This window comes from Oryzias latipes, chromosome 5, assembly GCF_002234675.1.
Source record: "Oryzias latipes chromosome 5, ASM223467v1".
NCBI lineage: Eukaryota > Metazoa > Chordata > Actinopteri > Beloniformes > Adrianichthyidae > Oryzias > Oryzias latipes.
The window spans coordinates 8,162,677-8,177,798 of record NC_019863.2 but is presented as its reverse complement, the minus strand read 5'-3'; the positions used below and the strand labels follow the sequence as shown (position 1 = coordinate 8,177,798).

Sequence of the window (15,122 nt, the reverse complement as noted above, 5' to 3'; positions counted from 1 at the left end):
TTCCCACAATTCTCTGCAAAAACCCAGTTTGCATCGATTCTCACTGGATTGACAAATGTAGACAACAATGCATTGTGTTAAAACAAGTATTTTGAATATCTTTTTCCAAGTTTTCATCATCAGCACACAGTGGATTCATAGTCTTTGTATAAGCGATCATGTTTTTTTAAGTTTTTACTTTGGTAAATGGTGTTTAAAGAAAAAGAATAGTGAACGTGTGTACAAAATGGGTTGAAATCCAGGGCATTGGAAAGTCCCGCACCACATAGTGTTTCGTTTTATTTTTTTTTTTTGGGGGGGGTGGGGGGGGGTGGGTTAGGGAGTAGCGAGGGAATGCAGACATAGACTCATTGAACATTTTCGATGCTTAGATTTACCACATCACCTGCCCTGCAGACAGGTCAGGTGTTCAAGTATATTTAATTTATAGCTCTAATTACATATCAAGTAAAAAGGTCAAATACTCCTAACTAAACATTTGTGTTCAACTTTTCATGTCAGACTAAAATAAATACCACAATAGAATTATTCTGACCTTTGGTTATAAGCGGCCATCTTTCCTTTTTATCATCTATAAAAGAAAGAAATGAACTGTAAGCCAACTTGGATTCAAAAGCTTGTTTTTCCATCAGGACAACCCAGGATTTATTTCATGATACCACAAATTCTACAAGTTTCCACAGAAAATGCCTGAGAAGAAACAAGGATTAAGCTACATTTGTAAGCCAGGTTTTATTTTGTTTTTAAATGGTCACCTGATCTGCAGAACCCATGGTGGAGAACACGGTGAAGACTGCTAAAATGAGGATCTGAACGTGGAACCTTTCTGCACAAAAAGGTAACGTGTTCCACGAGAGTTAAGACTATAAAATGCTGTCATGTTTTCTAATTCCTTTAAAGGGATGAGTGAGCTCATTCTAAAGGCTTATCTCTCTCCAGACAGCATCATGATTCCAAGTTCATACTGTTCCCAAAAACAAGCCACTTCTATAACCAGTAGTTAGGAACTGTGCAGATATTTTAAAACGTTAATGCATGAGATTACTTGAGTAAAAAGGTAGACGCTTTTTTTTTTCTTCTTCAGTGAAATAAACAATAAATAATTGCAATGACCGTTATCTCTGTGAGGAAAATCCTCTCTTTTTCATGTTATAAAATAACCTTGAAACATCACTTCGGTGTTTACCCCCCACATGATTTTTCTGTAAAAGAGCTCATTTGTCTTTCAGGTAAAAGAATACGAGATTCAAAGATCCCAGTCCTCCTTAAATAATGTAAAACGTAGTGTCTGATTCACCTACATTGTCTATAAAATCCACAATCCTCGGGGGGAAAAAACTTCAAAAATATACTGGAGCCAGTGTAGAAATAACTTTTGAAAGAGGGAAAGCTATTACAGAAGAGACAAGCCATTATCTGCAGAGTCCTGCTGCTCCGATTTGCTGCTTTTAGAGCTCTTGCTGGGGTTTGGAGTAGTGGAATACTTTGGGGGGTATCGGATGAAGAGGCGGTCCTCCTCCTTCTTAATCCATCTTAGAAGTTTGGTGATGGCGGTGATGGCGCAGGCTTTGGTCACCAGGGGGTTGAAGCAGGTGTACAGCTCAAATTTACTGGTTACCTGGAGTGAAGAAGAAAAACATCCCAGACGACCTTTAAAAACATTTGTGGTAAAACCTTCCATATGCGCCAGGATAGCTAGGCAACCATGTCAAGGCTCGATCCTTCATTATTTTAAATCTTCTGAAACCAAACATTGAAAACAGATTCATCCATTGGTATAACCACAGTTAACGGATGTTTCATTAACTCAGATCTGAAATTTTTTTTTTTTTCAAATGATCCCTTCAGTTTCTTCTTTTCCGCAGAATGTGAGTTCTAAAAAAGTCCCGTACTAATCCGCTTTTAATCCATTTTAAAAGGGGTTCCCAGTGGTCTTTTAATGATGATTATGCCGTTTTAAACCCAAAACCTGTATCATTTTTTAAGGACATAGTTTCTGTAGAGCGGCAGTAGTTCCTTAGATATCCCGTCACCCATCCGTTCTGCTCAGTGCTCTCCTGCTGGCTTACAGCCCCTCACACCCCGGCCTAACATTACCAGTGTAGCAGTCGTCATGACTGGGGTGGAGCAGGGACCAAAAATTGTATTTTCTATATCCCATCTTTTTCCGATGGCAGTTTTTTCATCCGCTCCTGATTCACAACAATTTGAATACAGAAATGTGCAGAAAATGAAATTTTCACTTTTTGTACTCCATCATTAGAAAAAAACATGTTAAAACCACACACACACACACACACACACACCCACACACACCCACACCCACACCCCCACCCCCACCCCCACCCCCACCCCCACCCCCCCCACCCCCACCCCCACCCCCACCCCCACCCCCACACACACACACACACACACACACACACACACACACACACACACACACACACACACACACACACACACACACACACACACACCCACACACACACACACACACACACACACACACACACACACACACACACACACACACAAAAACTAATATTATTGGAGGAAAAATTATAGAACACTGAGTGACTTTATCTAGATCAGTGTTTTTCAACCTTTTTTGAGCCACGGCACACTTTAACCTTGAAAAAAATCCTGCGGCACACCAGCATCCAAAAAAAAAAAAAAAAAAATTAGAAACTCAGTCTGTATTGATTTACAGCCCCTCTGCAATCTCACATGCATTTTTGTGATAATTGTGGCAGAAAAAGCTGGAAGTTGCAGCTGTTTTTTCTAAAAGATGGAATCAAAGTTAAGTTAGAAGATTTAAAAACTGTTTGATGTGTGTTCGTTGTGGTTTGAAGACGTTTAACAACAAAGATTCATTGTGCGCTGAGATGCTGTCACTTTAACCCAATGCATCATGGGAGATGTAGTGCAATCAGCCGCCGAACGCAGATAGACTCGCTTCTCTGAGCTTCATGGTTTTCTTCACTTGTTCCACGGTCTGATACCGGACTCTGTGGAAAGCTACATCGCTAAAGACGAGCTTTAGCTGGTATTTTTGTTAGAACTGAGAGACTTTATGAGCAGAATCAGAACAAGGAAGTGAAGACTTTAACCACTACTGATTGGTCAGACTGATGACGTGTGATTAAGCCTCCAAGAATGATTGGTGGAGACAGTTAAAGGGGTGGAACTTTTCCAAAAAACAGCTGAAGCTGTGGCTAAATCGCGTTACCGTCATTCTTATCAAAGTGTCTTTAATAAAATAAATTAAACACAAAGAAAAACGTATTTTATGATCTTTCATATTTCTAACTATTTAGTGTTTTATCAGGACCTGTTTGGAGGAACACAGAGCTGAAATCCTGGAGATGGAAAATGTTTTTTTGTTTTTTTTAGATCAGTTAATGAGGGCAATTTCCCACGCCACACTGGTTGAAAAACACTGATCTAGAAGCTACAGTATAAAGAGCCCGGTTCAGACTATTTGGCTGACTAAAAAAATGCCCTTTGATGAGTCCAAATGTACGGAGCCCGTGATAGGTGAAAAAAAAAAAAAAAAAGAAGAAGAAATTTGTTCCCACGAAATAGTTATTCATGTGATAAATCATTCATAAAGACAGATGGCTTGCTGCTTCCCCATGTAACATTCTGATGTACATTCATCCTGTCGTATTTGAATGGACCTCACTCACAGGGACACGTCGATTGGTCGAGGTGCATTATGGGATATGTGTGAAGCATGATGGAATACGTCCGAAGAATGTAGGCTTTGGATGTGAAGTGACTGCTAACGAGTAGTTTAATAAAAGGCAAGTTATCTCAGCACGTCCTGAATATTATTATTCCTGTTCGACCCTAAAGTACAACACCCCGTACCGCATCGACTGTCCGTCTGCCGGCCAGCCAACTGCGTGGATGCCTGCGTGACAGCCGTTTGCTTGTCACGCAGGCATCCAGGCAGCTGCGGTACGGGCAAGCAGCAAGCTCTGGCATCCTGAATCTAAAAATATTTTTCTTATTTTCATTGAGACAATAATAAATAGATCCCCTAGTTTGATTCTTGTTTTTATTTTCCCCTCTCTTGAAAGAATGCGGGTCACACGGATGTAGCTGCGGAAAGCGGCTTTAGCGGCAGGATGAAGAGCGTCGGGATGTGAATGAACCCGGACAGGGAAACGTGATAACCGATGCTTTTATAGAACATAAAAAATGTTTTTTTTTCTTAAATCCGATCTCTAAACATCCTCCATGTCTTCCATGCATTGTAATGGGATATACACAGATAGAAACTTAAAGGTATCCGCTGTAAATCCAAGTATTGCTCACATCCGTGTTTATGAATGACTTATCACATGAATTATTATTTCGTGGGAAGGAATTAATTAATACTTAAGGCTACATACAGATGTATTTTACAACAGTTTTCTCCATGTAGATGCCAACAGTAGAATAACTATTATTGCTGGAGTTGCTTCTTTTCCAACATCAGGAGGAATCAGCAAAGTCAGCAGCTTTCAACCTACTGGTTTGTAGTTTTCTGCTGTAAATCTTAAAGTTCATTTGCTGTATAATAGAACTCCTTCCCTTTAAAAAAAACTATGCACTCCAAACTTGTTTTGACTGTACAAATATATTTTTGGCCGGCATTTTTATTACATGCTGCTTAAACATCTAACTAAGAGGCTTTGTCGATATTCTGACCAGTTTTCTGTGTCTAACTCACCGTGTTACGCTCATTTATGTACATTTCTAACAAGAATTGGAAACAAAACTGCTCCGAAATGAACAGAAAATGAAAGGAGAACATGTGCTCACTGTTCTTTCCAAAACATTTGTGGTTGTCTTTTTTAAATTTCTTTGCGTCTGTATGAACAGCATCAACCGAACGTTTCCTACCCAGGCCAGCAAGGTTTCCTTCTCAGCGACGTGGTAGATGAGTTTGAGCGGCCGTGAGGTGCTGTGAATGCGGCTGTGCATGTACCGATACAGATCCAGGAGACGCATTTTCTCCTCGTCGCTGCAGTAAGGAGCCTCCATCTCCGGGCTAAAAGCACATTAAGTGGAAAGTGGTCAAATGGGGAGTTAGCTAAATAGTCTAAGAATCAAAAGCAGTTTCTTTTAAGCTCAAACCAACACACCTGGTGAACTGAGTGAGCTGCCGGTAGTTGTCTGGCACGTCGAAGGGTTTATACATGAAATGCCGGAGGTCGGAAACGCCGACCTGGCTCACGCTGTATGACTGGGCTTTGGCGATGAGGCTTAGCGAGTTCTGGGCTGTCATGGCCTCCTCTATCTTCCTCTTGCACTCAGCTACAGCGTAGAAAGCCTCCTTGTCTGTCGAAAGCAGCAGCAAACACACAGTGCATTCTGGGGGATCAAGATAAGAAATATATGCGTAGAAGTAACAGTCCGGGTTAAAGAGAGGGAGGCAGATGGGAGTCCAGATCTCTCCGGCCTGGAAGGCAGACGAGGCTCCGATGAGGTTAAGCAGTAGGTGAACGTCGGCCGGCTCCAGCCTCACGTCCTCGATCACAGTCTTTTCTTGGACTATGGTGAGCAGCTGGTTCTTGGCAATGAGGATGGAGAAAACCAAATTGGGCGTGATGGCTTTCTGCAGGATCTGGCTGAGGGAGTCCCTGAGAGACGACACTAGGGGCAGGCAATGCACCGCTGCAAGCAAAAAGCTGGGATCGGAGTCCACCAGGTTGAGGAGACCGTCCAGGATCTTCTCTGAGCCGGCCAGGAGTCGTCTGAGGTCGTAGTTCTTCTTGTGCTCGAAGATGCGGGAAATGCTGGCCTGCGTGAGCATGCTGATGATCTGGTAGTACACGTAAAGGAGCTCTCCGCGAAGCTGCTGCTCGGACTGACAGCTGCTGGAGACGCACACCAGCACGAGGGGGCCTTTCTGCAGAAACACCACCGTGTGCTCCTCTGGAGGTGGGAGAGACACCAGGAAAAGTTAGACAATCAAGCAGACTGCTCCAGCGAGCAGCAGCTTTTGAACTATGGCTAATCCATTCTCATCCTCGCCTCGACAGAGTCTACATCACAAAAAGTATATAAAAAGATGCTGGTTGGTTGATTCAATATTTACAAAACTAAGAAGTGCCCTAATGTGTCTGTTCTTCATTTACATCTGTTCATGCTAAAAATGGAAGCCTTTTCATAACCATCATGTTCAATAAACCATTTGGACACACATATGAATCCCGAAATGCTCTCACCTGTGTAGACAGAACGAATAATATTATCTCCACTTTGGACAAAAGACACGAGCGCCATCATGACTCCCATAGTGGAGGAAAGCGCCTCCTCACTGCCGTACCGCGAGTAGATGGGTTTGCCAGCCTCACTAAGAACAAAGACGTGCTTCCTGTGCTGCCGCCAGCTGTCGGCTGTCACGTCCTCATCGCGATGGGATGCGAGCGCAGACGCTTCCTGGATTCCTGCCTCGATTAAGGGAGAAGATCGGCCCTTTACACCGATGCCCTGCTCCTCTAGCTTGGCTTTGGCCAGCATCGTGACAACAAACTCCCCAGAGTCACTCTGGTCGGGGTCGGTGGGAACATCCTCTCTGCCGGATGGAGGGGTGGAGACGCTCCTCTGACACGAGGGGCTGTCGGTCTCCTCAGAGTCTAACTTTGAAGACGGCCCGGCATCTGAATGGAGCTCCACCTTTGTGTCACCAGACGGATCCAAGCTGCTGATCTGGTCCTCGTCAACTGAAACAAAGTCATGTCTCCCCGTTGGTTCTGGAGTCGTGTGGTTTCTCAAGAGGGGGAGGGAAGGTGCCAAAATGCCAACTAAAACAAAAGCCAAACAAATATGAGATCAGGAAATCATCTCAAACACAGCAGAACACTCCTGCAGACAGTCGTACACAGATGCATGAATACAGATAATTACAAAAATACATTCAAGGCAAAACTACAAAACAAATGTGCATTTAAATACACCCCCCCAGTTTAAAGAGCCACTTCAATGAGCATCCCGGTTTTGGTGTTTTTAACACGTTCTAGTGGCATTTTTCTGATGGTGGAAGGCATTTTTATTTCTTATAATTTTTTTAATTGTTGTGAATCAGAAGCAGATGGGGGAAAAAAGACTTTTAAAAAAAAAGCTGGTAGATGTGACATAAAACCTATAAAGGCAAGTCACAAGCTTCCTGCTCTGCTCCCTTCTGCTGCATTCGCTTGTAGACAAATAGATCCACGTACGTCTTTGTTTTCCTCGTCCGAGCTGGATTTTGACTCAAAACTGTTCGGCTGAACAGCTCCAATGTTTCTGACCACTTTTGATGCACTTTTTAATGTTAGCTTGGGGTTGTGAGGGGGTTCAGGTTAGCGGGAGAGAGTGCACACAAAGAGATTATGGCAAATGGGGGCGGGCTTAATAGTCCCACCCTAGGGCTGCATGATATGAGGAAACCTCGGGATATTAGTGATCAATATTGCGATGACCATTTAACTTGCGATAAATGAACAAATAGCAAAACATCTAAACACATCATTTCTATTTCACTGCAACTGTTTAATTTAAATACGAGTCAAAATTCCTGCAATTTTTCTCCAATGACCTTCGTCTAATTACCAGGGCAACATCTAACATAGAAGAGCTCTATCCGATTGGTCAACAACGTGAAGGGCTCCGTCTGATTGGTCAAATGCTTAAAGGGATTTATTCAATTCATTAAATAGTTCAAGTTTCCATAAGACTGTTTTAGCACATTTAAGGTTTACCATTTATTGTGATATGGATATTGCACAGCTTGAAATAGCGATTACGATACATTTGCGAGTAATTGTGCAGCCCTATCCCACCCAAATCTTAGAGGTGAATTTCTGATGAACTCCTGTTGCTCTGTGGAAAATGTTCCCAGGAAAACTACACAGGTTTTTGATTTAGGCTAAAAATGGCATCATCCTAATTAAAAAAAACACTGGGAACACTTTTCCAAACGATCTAAAGACGATCAGAGTGGGACTTTAAAGAGTTCGGCGTATATTTTGGCTCCAAGCTCCAATCAAAAGCAGGAAACCCAAGTGTTGCTGGTGACAAAATAAAATAAGTGCAAATCTGCATATTTTGAAAAAAGTAGCTTCTCTAAATTTTTTTTTTTCAGGGATGCAAATAGGTTATTCTGGAAACAGAAACTGTGGTATAAATACCAAGCAGTCCATTCATTTACCAGGTGCTTCGCTGTCAGATGGTGGAGCACAGTTCCTCATTGGCTGCTCTTCTCCCTCTTGTAGAGTGTCTGCGTCCATGATAACATCCCAGTTACTACAGACAAAAAGAATCAGAATGAACATGAATGCACATAAGTCCCTGAGGAGTCTGAACTATCCTATGAAAAGAAGCACTGATTCTGGAGACGTCATTCTGTCACATGACTCCAAGAGATCTAGTAGCTCCCAGATATCCGGCACACACGGGAATTATTTAAATTTGATTACAGCCTCCGCTCCAGCAGCTGATGTGTCGAATTATGTGCATCATCATGGGTGTTCTGTATGACTGAGAACGAAGGACTTATTAACCGTTGTATTCGTTTTTAAGTAACTCCGCGAACACATTTTACCATCTGCGCGAAGTAGAAAGTTACCAGCCGGGACAGATAGAGTCGCACAATGGATGGACGAAGACGGAATCCGAAAAAGATCAGCACCCAGTTCGACCGCGGCTAACTCTCTTTTGCTAGCAAACGAAAGAGATCAATTTCACGGCCTCGCTGCTACCGTAGGTAAGAGTTCTCCTCGGAAGCGAACCGGGTGACGGTGAAGGACCAAACCTACGGTTGGGTAACGTCGAAACGTTAAATGATGTATCCAGCTTGTTACGCGAACTTTCATGGACGCCCCGGGAGCGAGAGAACTGTCAAGAATGAAAGGCACAACACTTATTTTGCTCTTACACCAGCAGACATCCGGAGCCGCTGTTGACGTCGACTAGAGCTGACCAATCAGGCTGCTCGTGGCGTCACATAGTCCCGCCCCCACAGGGTCTGAAATCCAATAGAAAAAAAGCGAAACGGGCCAATAAACACGTCTATAAAAGTTAAAAGTCAAACAATAATGTTTTCAAAACCAAAGGCATAAAAAACTCTATAAAAACCTTGTCTCAGCTATAAAAATTATACCACCAGGAGAAGACCGGTATGGCAAGATACTATTTAATTTAAAATTATATTTGTTTTTACTTTTGTTCGCCTTGTTAGACATATACTTGTAGAAATTTTTGTTTTAGAATTTTTTTCAAAATCTGTTTTAAGGTTATTTTTATAGCTGCAGCATCAGATTTGTTTATGATAACTGTGAAATTACCTGGTTTTAGTTGTATTTGATTTTTTTAGATGCATATTTATTAACAGACCAAGGAGTCAAAAATTTTGATGTAAATCTTAGTCTGTGTGTAGATTTGAACACAATCGCCACCATTTATCAGGTATACATTGCGTTTCCAGGAAACTTGGAGTGTGTTTCCTGCCCCAGAAGCATCAGAAAGACAGCAAGCATGGAGAGGATGTCTCTATGGTGGGAGTCAGCAACTCAACTCTAAGAAGTTTGATTTCGCCAGGAATCATGTTGTTCTCTTGGGTCGTGTTATCTCTAGGGATGGCCTTCAATCTGACCCATGTAACGCCAACGAATTGAAAAGCTGGCCTACCACTCTATCAGAAGTGAGGGCTTTTATGGGCTTGTCCTCATTCTACAGGCAATTTGTGAAGTACTTTTGGGAGCGTGCTGCTCCTCTTAACCACTTGGCAGATAAAAATGTCCCCTTTGAATGGAGTGCCAAAGTGTGAAGCCTCCTTCAATTACCTGACAAAGGTTCTCGCCTCTGATTCTGTAGTGACTTTACTTAACTGTGCCCTTCCCTTCAGGATCTACACTAATGCATCTAACCATTTTGTTTGGGCTGTGCTGGCCCAGTCCTGGATCAGGGTCTGGAACCAGGTGGTGAAGCATGCTAGTCAGGCTCCAACACAGCCCAGGAACAGTGGTCTACGTTTGACAGGTAACCGTGGGCTGTGGTGTGGGCCGTTTGTGAGTTTAAGTATTATGTTGGCCTGTCAGCCATTACCACCAACACTGTGTATCGTCCCCTGCTTTGGCTCAGAAAAGTTTCCATCGACAAAGACCCTTTGTGATATCAGGGTTGTTGGCTCTTAGAGTTTGACCCATTTGAGCACAGCACGAAAATGCTGACATATTGTCTCTGCGGCCTCTTTCTTCTGCTTTGGGTAAGGTGAATGTTTCGTCATTGTCAGGGTTTCTGCTGCTGCACTAGGGTGGTCCAAACACGCAGATCCCCCAAACCCAAGGCGCCCATGGGGTGCTCGCCTGTCAACCAGCCCTTCCAATGTGTGGCAGCAGATATTTTGGAGCTGCCAGTGACCTCTCGAGGCAAAAAATGTTTTATTAAAAGAAGACAGCCTAACCAGACTGCACAGGCTGTTCCCCATTGTTTTTTTAAGGATTATGTGTTGGTGCATAGTGTCCCTGAAGTTCTTCGCATCGACCAAGGCCGACAGTTTGGAGCTGAGTTTTTCAGTTACTGTGTCAGAGGATGGAAGTAAAAGGGTCGCACTACCACCGTGGCGCAGTGGGGCGTCTTCATTGGACTCTGATCAGTTGCATGTCATATTCTTGTCTTAGGGAGGTCAGTGGGATGAATTTTTGAAAATCGTGTGTTTTCCGTACAACACCACCCAGCACTCCAGCACACTTTTTACTCTGTTTTATCTCTTATACATGCTCAAGAGGCTCAGGTTCCAACTGATATGTTCAACCCAACCAGTGTGTTAGTTACACTGAGTGCTGGGTCCCAGCCAACATATGTCTCTTCAATGGTGCCGCCTTCAGCACAGCCAGACTTTATACAGCCGAGGCACATGAGAAACAGAACCCCTATCATGATGAAGATTCTGCTCATTGTCTCTTTGCCGTGGGTCCATTAGAGAGTCGCTCAAAGCTTGCTCCTCCATGGAAGGGCCCTTTTCAGGGGGAACATGTGCTGGCTTCAGTTGGTGAAGTTGCTCTTATCTATCCCATTCAAGAGAGATTCAAAGTGGTCCATCATGATAGACTCAAACCTTATACTTTGCCTATGCCTGCAATGACTGACCCAATGTCTCATGCACTTTCACCCATTCAAAGGGCTCTTGGAAGGTCTCCCCAACCAAACGAGGGGGAACATTTGGTGAGGGCTCATGGTGACACTGCATGGGGGACAGTTAAGAAGTTGGCCCCAAGTGTTCCTGAAGTGGACGACAAGTGCATCCCCCTTCGCATTTCAACCACTTTGTTCTATTTTGATGTTTAGTTACTGATGTTTTTGCCTTATTTGGGCAAGATGAGGTTCAAGTCTGAAGTCCCTGACCCCGTAAGGGATAAAACGGGTTCAGAAAATGGATGAATGGATGGATAGTTTTTATTGAACACTACAAATGTTAACATGTTAACATATACACATGAAATAAAACAGTTATAGCAAACAACTTGGTTACATCATGCTCCTGTACCTGGCCGTGTACCTCGTCTCTACTGCTGCTCCTGCACTTGGCTGTGGATCCTGCATCTGCCTCGTTTCGCGCCCCCAGCCCCCCCACCCCGACTCCATCTGGATGAACCTCATCTGTTGGACTTTAAATATGTAGTTGTAGAGTTAGATAAGTTAATTCTTCTCTATGAGTTCTGGCATGGCCTGTGCGTCCTGGGGGAGGATCCCTCCTTCATGTGGGCACCCTGAGGTTTCTTCCTCTTTATTCCGCAAATCATTTTTTTTAGGAGTTTTTATTTACAGCGAAGGACGGTCAAAGGGCTGGGATGTCCAGTTTAGTTTAGTCAGTTCAGTTTAGAATCTTTCTGTTGAATTGTGTGTGTGTTCACAATCCTTTAGATTTTATGTTTTATTCTACATCTATCCGCACAAAGCCCATCGAGACAACTGTTGTTGTGATTTTGGGCTTTACAAATAAAATTGAATTGAATTGAATCATCAAAAAAGAGAAAAGATACCAAAACAAAGACACACAATAATGTTTAAAGAAAAGCATAAATACTAAAGGTTTGCATATAACTTATTCACTTAAAAAAAAGTGAAAAAATGTCATTGATGTTTTTTGGTCATGAATTTTACTAATTTGGAGTTTAAAAAAACCTCCCAATGAAATATTTAAAGTAGTTTGTTTTTTTTTTGTTTTTTTGGTTAATGTAATTTTATTTACTCTCCCAGGATTATTATTACATTAAAAACTAAATAGAACAGACTGGTATTTTAAATTACATCAGTTTGTTGTTCTTGTTTTATCTTTTAATTTAAAAAAAAATTTTTTTTCCTAAGGTCACCAGAGAACAGAGAATTTAACACCAGAAATTAAATGCCAAACACTATTAAAGTACATGGAATCACAAACCAAATGGTCAATTATTCAAATATTTTCAACACAAAAATACCGTTTTTTTCTTCAAATCCAAACCTTAATCTTGAAAGTTCTTTACAAGAATATACACAATTTATGATTTTAAGAATGTTCTTTACATACCACCAATCACGGAACTCTGGAATGTAGATTTCAATTCAATCAGTCCGGTCGGACTATTTAGAGCGCTACACTCTTGATGACGACATTTCCTGTGTAACGGCGATGAGCTGTGCCACGGGCATTAAATGTTGCTTACCTTTGAAAATTGATTGAATTGGTAAACGGAGAAAGTTCAAAAGCGGACCGCGAGCTCGATGACCCAGCAGAATGGCGGAGCCGTGGGATTTTGAGTTCATGTCCCGCATCGCTGACAGCTGCCTGTCGTTCCTCTACGAGTTTGTGGATGACTGGCTGGCTAACGACATGAGAGTATTTATTTTCAAAATCTTGCTCAGCTGGTTAATTTTTAGTCTGATTGCGATCCACTTTGCATGGAAAATATATGGAAGTACAGTAAACAACATGTATTATCGACAGGGTGAGTTATTTTGCGGTCCTGGTCGTGTTGTAATTTTTTTCTTACTAGCCTCGTTAATGTCTATTGTTGTTTGTGTTTACATTTAGGAAGTGGACAGAACGGAGGCACACCTGATGCGTCTCCTCACCTGAGCAGCTGGTGGGTACTCTATTATGGCAAGCGAAAAGGTTCATAAATCGCCAAGAAATGCGACTTAAAAAAAGAACGTCGTAGTGGCCAACAAAAACGCCGCTTTTTACTGTTGTCACATACATACATATTTAGTTCGAAGCTAAACATTTAGCTCCAGACTAAATATTTAGTTTAAAATATATATATTTAATTTGGACTTAAATATTTATTTAAAAATTAAATTTTTAGCTACAAAGCTTAAATGTTTAGTTTAGAAAATAAATGTTTAGAAGAGATCTAAATATTTAACTTGCAAATTGAATATTACGTTTACAAACTAAACATCTAGTTTGTAAACTAAATATATAATCATAAAAAATATGTAAATTTAAATTCAATATTTAGCTTACTAACTATTTAGTTAGTAAATGTAACATTTATAAAGTCACGAATATGTAAAAAGTAAAAATGTCCATTTGAAAAACGAAACCTATTTTTTTTCCTCCAAAAACAGGCTAAATATCCACAAGTATTGCTGCAAATATTTGACTGCAGCTTTACCAACGGCACCCGTACCCTTTGTTCTAAAGGTCATTTAAAGTCCCACTGCAATCATCTTTTGGTCTATTTAGAAAGCGTTCCCAGGGGTATTTTAATGATTGTTGTTTTTTAGCCAAAATAATGGTGAATAAAAGAAATGTTGTCTTTTAGGACATCGTTTCTACAGAGCAGCAGTAATTCATTAGAAACTCACCTGGGTTGTAGGTGTGACTGTTGCTGACAAATCTCTAAACTCTCTCCTTTTGGTTTATAATCCCACACTTCTCCAACGTAAGATTTCTGGTGCAAAAAAAAAAAACAGCGTAGAGCCAGATGCCAGCTCAGACGAGGAAAACAAAGACGTACACGGATGCATCAGAAGGAATCGGAGCAGGGAGCTCATGACCCACTGACTGTAGCACCTACGTCTGCTCCTGATTCCCAACGATTTGAATAAAGAAATACTCAGAAATGCAATTTTGAGGTTAAAGGTGTTTATATATGCTGACCATCATCAGAAAAATGCCTCAAGATCTTGTTAAATACACCAAAAACACGACTTTCATTGCAGTAGATCTTTAAAGACCCACTCTAAAGAAAACATGGTGTCTTTTCATCGGTTGTAGATGAACAAATTGTGACTCAGACGGGACATGTTTGATGTAACGGTACACTGGTTTGGTAACGATGTTTGGCTGCTTTTGTAATTTACAGAAAATTTGCTTGTGCATGCTAATGTATCATTTCATTTTTGTTAACCGTTTTGTCTGTTTGTGTTTGCATTGTTTTTGCCTCAGGGAAAGTAACGCTGGGGACAATCTCAAGACTCACCGGGATTGACAGGATACAGATGATGGGACTTAATCTGAACACAGACTGTACGGTTTACTTCAAAGCCATCAAACCTACTTCAATATTTTTCATTGAAAAAATGAAGGCCATTTTTCCCATAAAGCTTGGCTTTGTTGGATATGGTCTAGGGAAAGACATATCTGGACAGTTTGTGCAAATCTTGGTTTTGCTTGCTACGTCTGGTCATGTTGTTACTGCAGAGACATGTTTCGATATACATTAAAGTGATTTTTGTGCAAAGTTTGTGGGTTGACTTTAGAAAACCAGCATGGAATAAAAGTGGGTTGTAGATGAACAAATTGTGTTTGAAAAAAATACATTATACTGGGGCAGAAACAGTATTTTTGGTGCAGAATAATAGGTTAGTTAATAATCAACAAAACATTTTTTGCGAGATGTGTTGTGTTTTTTGATTATAAAAACACAATGTAAGAGTTCAAAAATATTTTTCAGAATTCAGTTCATCTTTTGATGCGTCTTACATTTGTAATTAGCATGTAGTAGGAATGTAAAATAGCCTTTGAACTATGTGGTTTTTTTTAAACATGTACTACACGAAATTCCTGTTAAATCTAAAATCTTCTCTCACTGAGCTTATTACTTCTTATAGTGACAAAAATATATTAACATGTATTTTAGTGTTTTAAAATTAACTAA

At 41.2% G+C, this 15,122-nt stretch overlaps 2 protein-coding genes across 4 annotated transcripts; one reads left to right on the top strand and one right to left on the bottom strand.

The window, feature by feature from the left end:
- Positions 1-357: 357 nt before the first annotated feature.
- Positions 358-8,993, bottom strand: LOC101170997 (vacuolar fusion protein MON1 homolog B). 3 transcript variants are annotated; one of them, XM_020703121.2, is made up of 6 exons: positions 8,912-8,993; positions 8,186-8,280; positions 6,222-6,800; positions 5,136-5,928; positions 4,894-5,041; positions 358-1,618 (listed from the first exon to the last, which is right to left on the bottom strand). In XM_020703121.2, the coding sequence occupies exons 2-6, from the start codon at positions 8,262-8,264 to the stop codon at positions 1,394-1,396; spliced, it is 1,824 nt and encodes a 607-aa protein (XP_020558780.1). In that variant the 5' UTR covers positions 8,265-8,280; positions 8,912-8,993; the 3' UTR covers positions 358-1,393. The 3 variants fall into 3 exon arrangements, with proteins under 3 accessions (XP_020558780.1, XP_011473100.1, XP_020558781.1); XM_011474798.3 differs by lacking the exon at positions 8,912-8,993 and adding an exon at positions 8,793-8,905; XM_020703122.2 differs by lacking the exon at positions 8,912-8,993 and adding an exon at positions 8,736-8,754.
- Positions 8,994-12,597: 3,604 nt separating this feature from the next.
- On the top strand, positions 12,598-14,705 carry tcta (T cell leukemia translocation altered). Its single transcript, XM_004068629.4, has 3 exons — positions 12,598-12,962; positions 13,049-13,100; positions 14,411-14,705. The coding sequence occupies exons 1-3, from the start codon at positions 12,752-12,754 to the stop codon at positions 14,451-14,453; spliced, it is 306 nt and encodes a 101-aa protein (XP_004068677.1). The 5' UTR covers positions 12,598-12,751; the 3' UTR covers positions 14,454-14,705.
- The last annotated feature ends 417 nt before the right edge of the window (positions 14,706-15,122 follow it).

Excerpts from the sequence above, each read along its gene's own strand:
- tcta (XM_004068629.4), top strand. The coding sequence starts at position 12,752 with ATGGCGGAGCCGTGGGATTTTGAGTTCATGTCCCGCATCGCTGACAGC. Across the intron at positions 12,963-13,048 it reads CAACATGTATTATCGACAGG|GAAGTGGACAGAACGGAGGC; the intron begins GTGAGTTATTTT and ends GTTTACATTTAG. Across the intron at positions 13,101-14,410 it reads TCTCCTCACCTGAGCAGCTG|GGAAAGTAACGCTGGGGACA; the intron begins GTGGGTACTCTA and ends TTTTTGCCTCAG.
- LOC101170997 (XM_020703121.2), bottom strand. The coding sequence starts at position 8,264 with ATGGACGCAGACACTCTACAAGAGGGAGAAGAGCAGCCAATGAGGAAC. Across the intron at positions 5,929-6,221 it reads TATTCGTTCTGTCTACACAG|AGGAGCACACGGTGGTGTTT; the intron begins GTGAGAGCATTT and ends TCCCACCTCCAG. Across the intron at positions 1,619-4,893 it reads AGGAAACCTTGCTGGCCTGG|GTAACCAGTAAATTTGAGCT; the intron begins GTAGGAAACGTT and ends TCTTCACTCCAG.